The sequence below is a fragment of the Mustelus asterias genome, chromosome X (genome assembly GCF_964213995.1).
Source record: "Mustelus asterias chromosome X, sMusAst1.hap1.1, whole genome shotgun sequence".
Lineage (NCBI taxonomy): Eukaryota > Metazoa > Chordata > Chondrichthyes > Carcharhiniformes > Triakidae > Mustelus > Mustelus asterias.
In genome coordinates, this window is record NC_135834.1 from 6702110 (window position 1) to 6713527 (window position 11418).

The 11418-nt window shown below is 45.9% G+C and overlaps 1 protein-coding gene across 1 annotated transcript in view; it reads right to left on the bottom strand.

Annotated features, from left to right (window-relative positions):
- bloc1s1 (biogenesis of lysosomal organelles complex-1, subunit 1) overlaps positions 1-9028 on the bottom strand; it is an 82529-nt gene extending 73501 nt beyond the window's left edge. The window contains exon 1 of the mRNA XM_078201320.1: positions 8882-9028. Within this exon, the coding sequence (XP_078057446.1) occupies positions 8882-8942 (61 nt within the window). The 5' untranslated portion in view covers positions 8943-9028. The remainder of the gene's footprint in view (positions 1-8881) is intronic.
- Between the last annotated feature and the right edge of the window lie 2390 nt (positions 9029-11418).

Here is an 11418-nt window from a genome sequence, read left to right on the forward strand (position 1 = left end):
TGCACCCTAGCTATGACTGTAACACTATATTCTGCACTCTCTCCTTTCCTTCTCCCCTATGTACTCTATGAATGGTATGCTTTGTCTGTATAGCGCGCAATAAACAATACTTTTCACTGTATCCCAATACATGTGACAATAATAAATCTAATCATTGCGGCAGCCCTCCATTGTCCAGTTGCGCAATCTTCCAGTCCCATGCTGTCAACGGAGTTCTCTGTTGTTTGCACCCTCCCGCCACGGGTTCGGGCGTTGGTGCCAGCGGGACTGGAAGATCACGTCGGTGGGAATGACCAGAAAACCCCGCCTAAAAACGAAGCTGGCCCCAGAGTCATGAGGACAGCGAGGTTAGAAGTTGGAATAAATTTCTTCAGTGTTATTAGAACATGGAATGCTTTACGGCAAGTTGCTATTGAGATGGAGCGGGGGAAGCGGTGTCAGATAATTTAAAAGTAAGGATTGGATCAGCATTTGCAAAAGGAAAATAAGAAAGAGTATGGAAAACGGAATTGGAAAAGATAGCTTCCATAGTGCTAGCACTGGCGCAGAAACAATAGGCTGAATGGCCTCCAATTTCTATTAAATATAACTCTATGATATCCTTGCTATCGCTGGCATCATTACAGTGTATTGCAAATTTGCAAAGCATCTACTAATGGCAAGCAGAGCAAGATATCCCTAATATACCAGACTTCTGCTTTCATTCCAATATTAAACATGATGTCCAAATGGCCTAGTTTCAGGATTTTAGATAGAAGTGATTAGATTCAAAGTGTTTTTGCCAAGTATGCTCCATTCCGGCAGAGGTCCAGAAAATTCAGATCTTAAACTTCAAAGCTACATTCTGCATAGCAGCTATTCTATCTTAACGATGGTCTGGATTGGAAATAAATTCTGGGACGACTGTGGTGATAATCAGATTAAAGAATAAAAAGATGCCCTTGGGTGCCAGCTGCTATCAGAATGCAGTGCCCCCTACACAGCTCACAGAAGCTGACTTGATACAAATCTCACAACACCAGGTCAAAGTCCAACAGGTTTATTTGGTAGCACAAGCCACAAGCTTTCGGAGCGCTGCTCCTTCATCAGGCGAGTGGGAATTCGGTTCACAAACAGGGCATATAAAGACACAAACTCAATTTACAAAATAATGGTTGGAGTGCAAGTCTTATTACCTGTAAAGCCAGTACTAGAAAAATAAATAACAGCTTTCCTCGCACCAATACATGCTGTGTTCTCTAGAATCGGTTCCTCTATGTACAGAATGCTAGTTCGAAGGTACATGGAACCAATGATACCAATAAAACTATACCATAGGATGTCAAGTGTATGCAACTAGTGAACACTTATTCACCATACACTATCAGTTGGTGCAAGTAGAACCACATTATTTAGTGTAAGTAGCCTGCCTAAATTTTCCTTCTGTTTGTAGGATTCTACCATCTGGAAGCATTATTTATACGATCACTTACCAAGAGCATTACAATACCGGGAGGCGATGGCCCAGTGGTATTATCGCTAGACTATTAATCCAGAAACTCAGCAAGTGTTCTGGGGATCCAGGTTCGAATCCAGGCAAGGCAGATGTTGGAATTTGAATTCAAATATAAAATATCTGGAATTAAGAATCTACTGATGAAACCATTGTCACTAATGTCCTTTAGGGAAGGAAATCTGCCGTCCTTACCCGGTCTGGCCTACATGTGACTCCAGAGCCACAGCAATGTGGGTGGCTCTCATAAGAACTAGGAGTAGGCCATCTGGCCCCTCGAGCCTGCTCCGCCATTCAATAAGATCATGGCTGATCTTTTCGTGGACTCAGCTCCACTTACCCACCCGTTCACCCTTAATTCCTTTACTGTTCAAAAATCTATCTATCCTTGCCTTAAAAACATTCAATGAGGTAGCCTCAACTGCTTCACTGGGCGGGAAATTCCACAGATTCACAACCCTTTGTGTGAAGAAGTTCCTCCTCAACTCAGTCTTAAATCTGTTCCCCCTTATTTTGAGGCCATGCCCCCTAGTTCTGGTTTCACCTGCCAGTGGAAACAACCTCCCTGCCCAACCTCCATCTTATCTATTCCCTTCATAATTCTATATGTTTCCAAAAGGTCCCCCTCATTCTTCTGAATTCCAATGAGTATAGCCCCAGTCTACTCAGCCTCTCCTCATAAGCCAACCCTCTCAACTCCAGAATCAACCTAGTGAATCTTGTTGTACCTGTTAATTCTCAGATACTTTCAACCAGTTTACTTACTCCAAGGTTTTACCCTGGTGCCCTTATTTGCAAGGTGGACAAAGGACAAACACAAGTAAAGGTTCAACAAGTTTATTAATAATAACACTATTAACCCTTAAATTACCCACATAAAACAAGAGGATACTCCAGATTCAAGTATACTACCCGTAAAGGTGGTTTGGTTAAACTGCAGGCCCGATTCTCTGAGTCCCTCTGGTCTGTCGTCACGAAGGTGAGTCTCGATGGCCGCTTCTTCCTTCCTTCCTTCCTTCTCTGGTCAGTCTTCCGAATGGTCACGGCCGCCTCCCCTGTCGAGTCTTCGCTGCTGTGTGCCTCTGAGTGTGTCCCTTTATCCCCAGCCTGCTTGCCTTTCCAGAAACTTCTCTGGCTTCCGGCCAATGAGGTCCCAGGAGGGGGTTCCGATACCCAGTGGGTTTCTTGATGTCTGCCTGACAGGACACCAGGGTCCGCCCCCCAGGTGTCCATCTCCATGGTGTTGAACTTGTTATCAGATAAGGTTTCTACAGGATCTCTTGGTGACAGAAAGTCTGGCCCGATCTGGGCTTCTAACAATAGACCGATGCATTTCAATGTCCTTCATTGTCCACTGCGTGGACCTGCAGAGTTTCACTGGCTGTCTTGTCTGGAGACAATACACATCTTTTTAGCCTGTCTTGATGCTCTCTCCACTCCCATTGTTTTGTTTCTTAAAGACTGGATTAGTTGTAAGTATTCGCATTCCAACCATTATTCATGTAAATTGAGTCTGTGTCTTATAAGTTCTGTTTGTGAACAGAATTCCCACTCACCTGAAGAAGGGGCTCAGAGCCTCGAAAGCTTGTGTGGCTTTTGCTACCAAATAAACCTGTTGGACTTTAACCTGGTGTTGTTAAACTTCTTACTGTGTTTACCCCAGTCCAACGCCGGCATCTCCACATAATTTCAATGAGGTGCCATGATCTCCTGCTAAGTCTCAAGTCGAGTGTAACGACCTTTGATGGGTGGTTGATGGGTCAGGCTCAGACACATTTGTGTATTGTACAATTGGCCTGCCTGAGGTTTGACTGTGTTTGATTTCAATATGCCCAATTCTTTAATTTAGGATATCCAATTTTATCAGCCTTAAAACTAGGCCCTGTTTATATCACCACAATCTCCTCTGCACCCCCTCCAGTGCCAGTATATCCTTTCTCAAGTAAGGAGACCAAAACTGTACACAGTACTCCAGGTGTGGCCTCACCAGCACCTTATACAGCTGCAACATAACTTCGCTGTTTTTAAACTCCATCCCTCTCGCAATGAAGGACAAAATTCCATTTACCTTCTTAATTACCTGCTGCACCTGCAAACCAACTCCTTGTGATTCCTGCACAAGGACACCCAGGTCCCTCTGCACAGCAGCATGCTGCAATTTTTTACCATTTAAATAATAACATTTTGCTGTTATTCCTACCAAAGTGGATGACCTCACATTTCCAATGGATGACCTCACATTTATCACATGAATCAACGAAATTCAGTCCCTTTGAAAGACTTTTCGGACACGAGGTATGAGGACCACTTAAATTGATCAAGGAGATGACCCAACCAGAATCTTCCACCCATTCCCAATTCTCCGTGATGCCAGCAGGAAAACACACCGGTGCTGAACATGTCGAGAACAACCTGCCATGCAGAAGTCATAGAATCATAAAATCCCTACAGTGCAAAAAGAGGCCATTTGGCCCATCGAGCTTGCACCAACAACAATCCCACCCAGGTCCTATCCCCGTAACCCCATGTGTTCACCCTGCTAATCCCCCTGACACTAAGGGAGAATTTAGCACGGCCAATCCACCTAACCTTTGGACTGTGGGAGGAAACCGGAGCACCCAGAGGAAATCCACGCAGACACAGGGGGAACGGGCAAACTCCACACAGACAGTGACCCAAGGCCGGAATTGAACATCTAAACAATGCCTGGGGCTACCTCCAGAGTTCAGGATGGAGGTTACCAGCAATCCTGGACCCTCGAAAACCACAGCAGTGAGTGGGAGGGGGGGGGGGAGCATCTGTCAGGTGGACCTTCCAGCATCGAGGGGGTCCATCGTCCAGCCTCACAGTGTTCCTGGAGATCCAAGTTTAATAGTAGATCAGTGTATTTTCTGGGCGCCTTTTCAATATGGCACCCAGATATGATGGCAAGAATCGCCCCATCATGCCCGTCCCTCCCAGAATACAGTTCAAAATTCCCAGCTGCATAACTAGTGAGGCCGGGACAGAATATGTGGTGTGTTTTCCCACCAGTCTCCACAGCGGGAAGCACTCCACGTTCCCGCTCCTGCCACTGCACTTAGTCCTAGGATAGGAAAATTCTGCACTATTATGAAACATTATACAATGTTGAATATTATCTACATAGTGGTAGCAATTTGAAGCTTACAGCTTGACGGTATAACTTTCTAATGACGGCCAGAGGACAAATGATTGAAACTTTTTCCAAAACTTTTCAAGCATTCATGACAATTCCTGGTTAGTGGAGGCAGATGGTGGAAACACTGCTTATATTTTTAAAAAATCACCCTACTGTTCTTAAAAATTGCTCGATAATTTCAGTTATTTTAAAGCCTTTACAAATAAGGGCTCCACAAACCTCACTGAGTCTGTTTGCAAACATTGCAGTGCAACATATAATTGAGCCACTTGCAAGTGTTGTTAGCCAGAAATAGTTCCCTTGCGTCCTGGAATGAGAAGACATTTGCGCAACACTGCGTATGTGAGCATCAAGCTTTCTCCAAATGCATTTTCTCGTGCAAAAGACACCTTCTCCAAGATAGCCCAAACTCCCTGTGAACTGCAACTTGGTCTTATGCAAAGTTCAGAGTGGCAGGGTGAACAACTAGCCTTTTGTACCATTATTTCCTGGGAAAAATAGACAGCCTTCAGAATGTAACGGAGCTATTTTAAAGTCAGTCACAAAAAACTTTTCCGACTCCATAACTAAACCCCACTGTTCCCCCACTAATACCCCAGCCGACTAGGCCCCAAGTCCCAGACCAACCCCCAGCCCCACTACTCCTGAACTACCATCCGATCCTGACCTGCCCCCACCCCACCACCCCTCACCCTCTTGCGTTAGACATTTACTGTCTCCCTGGCTTCTTGAAATGGCTGGGGCCTTTAATTTTCCTGTATCTGGTTGGCAGTAGCTAGTGCGCAAAAAGGGGGCGTAACCCCATCCCCACCCCACTTCCCCACATTGGTGACTGTCACTCCACAGAAGTCCTGGGTCATCAGATAGAATCACAGCAAATTTACTGGACAGAAAAAGGCCATTCAGCCCAACCAGTCAAGCCTTCCTCATCAAACTCGATCAACCAACACAACCCTCCTATTCCCTTCTCCCATTTTCATTTCTATTCTACATCATTGTTCACCAATCCGTTTGTCCATTCGCTCCTTAAATGCATTAATACTATTTACCTCAACTGCTTTCTTTGGGAGCAATTTCCAGAGTCTCACCATTCTCTACCGAAAATAAGTTTCTTCCAAATTTCCTATTTGATTGCTTGGTGAAATCTTGTATTGATATCCTTTGGTTTTGCCTTTGCGACAAGTGGAAAGACTTCCTCCATGTTTACTCAATCAAAACCTTTCATGATTTTTAAAGGTCTCCATTAGACTATCCCTTAGCCTTCTCTTTCCAAGAGAAAATAAATCTAGGCTGACTTCCTTTCATGATAAGTATAACTAAATCTTTTCTGTATCCTCTCCAGTGCTTCCATATCCCCTTTATAATACATTGACCAGAACTGCACACAATACTCCAAGTGTAGCCGAATCAAGGTTCAATACAAGTTTAGCATAAACTCTCTACTTTTCAATTCTATCCCTCTAAAAACAAACCCTTGTGCTTGGGTTTGCTTGTTTAAGGCCTTTTTAACCTGCGTCGTTATTTTTAGCATATTAAACGGTGATCACTATTGCCTAGATGTTCCCCTTCTTTCACTTCTCTTATTCGCTCGGATTCATTTCCCATTACTTTTGAGGGCGGCACGGTGGCACTGCTGCCTCACGGCGCCAGGGACCCAGATTCAATTCTGGCCTCGGGTCATGGTGTGTGTGGAGTTTGCACGTTCTCCCCGTGTCTGCCTGGGTTTCCTTCGGGCGCTCCGGTTTCCTCCCACACTCTAAAGATGTGTGGGTTAGGTGGATTGGCCATGCTAAATTGCCTCTTAGTGTCAGGGGGAATTAGCAGGGTAAATATGTGGGGTTACAGGGATGAGGCCTGGGTGGGATTGTTGTCGGGGCAGACTTGATGGGCCGAATGGCCTCCTTCTGCACTGTAGGGATTCCATGATAGATCCAGTAGTGGATGTTTTTATGAATCCTCCCTTTCTGGGTATCTTAAATACGGAGCTAGAAAGGATTCCTGTACACAATGTAGAAACCTCATTCCCTTATCACTTCTGGCCAATTAATTTCAGGATAGCTGTCTTTTCACTCACTTTCCTAAATTGCATGCATATTTCTTCCTCTCTCTCCATTCCACTATGAGCTGCTCTGAGTATCTCTTTGTACTTGATCCCCTATTACCTTCCATCTCTATCTACATAGGTTCTGTATTTGCTGTGACATCTCGTCTGCAAATTTAGTCAACATTTTGTTTTTCCATCAAACGTTAAACATAAAGGGAGCAATTTTCCAAGGAAGATGTATACACAGCCAGAATTCCTTCAGTCTTATAATTTGAAATTTTGGCTCATGACTGATAGCTGGTAATTTAATCATATTACTCAGACATTCAAGTTATATGTAATGACCATTTAGGCTTCAAGATGAAATTAGTTTTGAAAATCTTCACAATCAACCCAACAAAAACCAGGAAAAATAGAGCAACAACCTCAAAAGAGTTGACAGAAACCGAGAAAGCTAACAACTTAAAACCAGCCCTAAACATAAGTCCATGACGTTAGTTACATTCGAAGTGCAGTCAGACATGGGCCTTTATGATGCAGATATAACCAATATTTCATCACCTGCATAACTTAAGATTATGGCTAAAGTTATAGGAATTTTTCCTTAAATTCTGAGAGAACTTTAGAGCTTTATGGATTTTTATTGATATTTTTAGGTGTCCAGATCACCAACAACCTGTCCTGGTTAAGAATGGGTTCCATGACACTATAGTTAAGAAAGCCCCACCAACGCCTCTACTTTCTCAGAAGATGAAGGAAATTTGGCATGTCAGCTACGACTCTCACCAACTTTTACAGATGCACCATAGAAAGTATTCTTTCTGGTTGTATCACAGCTTGGTATGGCTCCTGCTCTGCCCAAGAACGCAGGAAACTACAAAAGGTCATGAATGTAGCCCAATCCATCATGCAAACCAGCCTTCCGTCCATTGACTCTGTCTACACTTCCCACTGCCTCAGCAAAGCAGCCAGCATAATTAAGGATCCCACGCACCCCGGACATTCTCTCTTCCACTTTCTTCCATCGGGAAAAAGATGCAAACGTCTGAGGTCACGTACCAACCGACTCAAGAACAGCTTCTTCCCTGCTGCTGTCAGACTTTTGAATAGACTTACCTTGCATTAAGGTGATCTTTCTCTGCACCCTAGCTATGACTGTAACACTACTTTCTGCACTCTCTCGTTTCCTTCTCTGTGAACGGTATGCTTTGTCTGTATAGCACGCAAGAAACAATACTTTTCACTGTATCCCAATACATGTGACAATAGTGAATCAAATCAGATCTTGATGTGCACGCTGGCACAGTGGTTAGCACTGCTGCCTCACAGCACCACAGAACCAGGGTTCAATTCCGGCCTTGGCTGACTGTGTGGAGTTTGCACGTTCTCCCGCGGGTCTGCGTGGGTTTCCTCCAGGTGCACGGGTTTCCTCCCACAGTCCAAACCTGTGCGGGTTAGATGCACTGAACATGCTAAATTGCCTGTTAGTATCCAAAGATGTGCAGGTTAGGTGGATTGGCTATGCTAAATTGCCCCTTAGTGTCAGAGGAATTAGCAGGGTAAATATGTGGGGTTACGGGTATAGGTTGGGATTGTGGTCGGTGCAGGCTCAATGGGCCTCCTTTTGTGCTGTGGGATTCCATTCAGCAGAGCAGAAGGAATCCATTCGGCCCATCGAGTTGGCACTGAGCAAACTCATGACAGTTTCCAATGGAGATGGCAATCCAGATTTTATTGGGGGGGGGGCAAATTTTCAGACTAAACACAAGTTTAGCAATAGAAGGCCAACTGGATTGTAACAGAAACAAGTTTATCAAGGCAGTCTACATTAATGCTTGACATAGAAAGATTGAACTTTATAGTGGTTATAAAGTTTAATCTATTTTCAGTCCTACAATCACTGTTGTGCAATTAAACAATTTTAATTCAATGTTTCTCATATGATTCCATCTTTAATATGTAAAAACAAGGCAGGGAAAGCCTCAGCAGATTGACAGCGGGTTGCACCAATCAGCAGCATGCATTTGTGGAAACGCTCCAGATTGGGGCGGGTCTTCCGGCGGCGGGGACCAATCAGCGGGCGGGACAGGGCCGTTTCCATGGAGATTTGGGCCTTGCCATCCGGGCTAGTGCCCAGCAGCCGAGCGCTCTGAGTCCGGAGAATCGCGAATGCGCCGGGACCCACCTTGCAGCTCTTTGCGTTCGTTCTGCTTGGCCTGATGATCTTTCAGCAAGCGGGACAGCATGGCGCCGGCGGAGTTGCTGAGGAAGAGGCGAGTGTCCGCCCGCACTCAGCCACCCGCCCCGGGAACAGGCGGGCAACTCTCGCGACAAGGAGGGAGGGGTCACGTGAGCACTCTGCCAGCCCCATTGGCCACTCTGCAAACCAGAGCTGTCATATAAGCAATGAGCCTCACATTTTCTTTTCAAACTTTATTTCTTAGTCACAAGTAGGCTGACATTAACACTGCAATGAAGTTACTGTGAAAATCCCCTCATCGCCACACTCCTGTTTGGGTACACTGAGGGAGAATTTACCATGGCCAATCCACCGAACCAGCACATCTTTTGGAGTGTGGGAGGAAACCAGAGCACCCGGAGGAAACCCACGCAGACACGGGGAGAATGTGCAGACTCCACACAGACAGTGACCCAAGCCAGGAATCGAACCCGGATCCCTGGCGCTGTGAGGCAGCAGTGCTAACCACCATGCCGCCCATTTCAAGATTTAACACTAGGTTGGATAGGGGCAATTTAGTACGGCTACTCCACCTTACCAGCACGTCTTTGGACATTAAGGAACAATTCAGCACAGCCAACCCACCTACCCCATACATCTTTGGTCACTCAGGGTCAATTTAACATGGCCAATCCACCTAACCTACGCATCTTTGGACGCTAAGGGGCAATTTATCATGGCCAATCTCCCTAATGTACACATCTTTGGACACTAAGGGACATATTAGCATGGCTAATCCATCTAACCAGCACGTCTTTGGACACTAAGAGACAACTTAGCATAGCCAATCCACCTAACCTAAACACCTTTGGTCAACAGGGGGCAATTTAGAATGGCCAATCCACCTAACCTACGCATCTTTGGAAACCCCAAGAGGCAAGTTAGCACGGCCACCCACCTAACCCGCGCATCTTCAGAGTGTGGGAGGAAACTGGAGCACCTGGAGGAAACCCACGCAGACACGGGGAGAATGTGCAAACTTCACACAGACAGTCACCCAAGGCCGGAACTGAACCCGGGTCCCTGGCGCTGTGAGGCAGCGGTGCTAACCACTGTGCTGCCCATCAAAATCAAGGCTGACTCTTGACTGCCGACATTCTATACATCTGCATCTTGCTCCTGTGTCTCGGACTCGAAACATTGTGCAGAATTTTACCGCTCCACCCGTCATGGTGGCGGGTGTTGGGCAGACCATGCAAAGATCTGTTGACCTCAGACGGGATTTTCCGGTCTTGGGGTGAGCGCAGCCAGAAAATCCCACCCATTAACCCCCCAGAAATGATGCCAGACCGGCTGAGCTATTCCAGCATCTTCTGTTTTCGTTCCAACTGGTTTTTGATTCTCAAAGAGGAAGAGAGACCCTGTTAGATCAGATGTCTCCTGCCTTAACAAATTCCTGGGAAAATGGCATATGTAATTTAACATCGATAAATGTAGTGTTATATACTTGGGTAGGGCTAATGTGCATCATACTGGACTCTGAATTAACATCTGTCAAGCAGGAAAGAGACCAAAGTGTTATCGTGCGTGAGTTTCTTGAGCAGTATTGGAATGTATTGCTGGGATGATCCTAAATGAAACAAAACCCACTGTTACTGTCACTGTATAAAACCTTGAACAAAGAACAATACAGCACAGGAACAGGCCCTTCGACCCTCCAAGCCCCCGCCGCTCCCTGGTCCAAACTAGACCATTCTTTTGTATCCCTCCATTCCCACTCCGTTCATGTGGCTATCTAGATAAGTCTTAAACGTTCCCAGTGTGCCCGCCTCCACCACCTTGCCTGGCAGCGCATTCCAGGCCCCCACCACCCTCTGTGTAAAATATGTCCTTCTGATATCCGTGTTAAACCTCCCCCCCCTCACCTTGAACCTATGACCCCTCGTGAACGTCACCACCGACCTGGGAAAAAGCTTCCCACCGTTCACCCTATCTATGCCTTTCATAATTTTATACACCTCTATTAGGTCTCCCCTCATCCTCCGTCTTTCCAGTGAGAACAACCCCAGTTTACCCAATCTCTCCTCATAACTAAGCCCCTCCATACCAGGCAACATCCTGATAAACCTCCTCTGCACTCTCTCTAAAGCCTCCACGTCCTTCTGGTAGTGCGGCGACCAGAACTGGACGCAGTATTCCAAATGCGGCCGAACCAGCATTCTATACATCTGCATCTTGCTCCTGTGTCTCGGACTCGAAACATTGTGCAGAATTTTACCGCTCCACCCGTCATGGTGGCGGGTGTTGGGCAGACCATTGCAAAGATCTGTTGACCTCGGACGGGATTTTCTGGTCTTGGGGTGAGCGCAGCCAGAAAATCCCACCCATTAACCCCCCAGAAATGATGCCAGACCGGCTGAGCTATTCCAGCATCTTCTGTTTTCGTTCCAACTGGTTTTTGATTCTCAAAGAGGAAGAGAGGCCCTGTTAGATCAGATGTCTCCTGCCTTAACAAATTCCTGGGAAAATGGTCATTTCCTTCA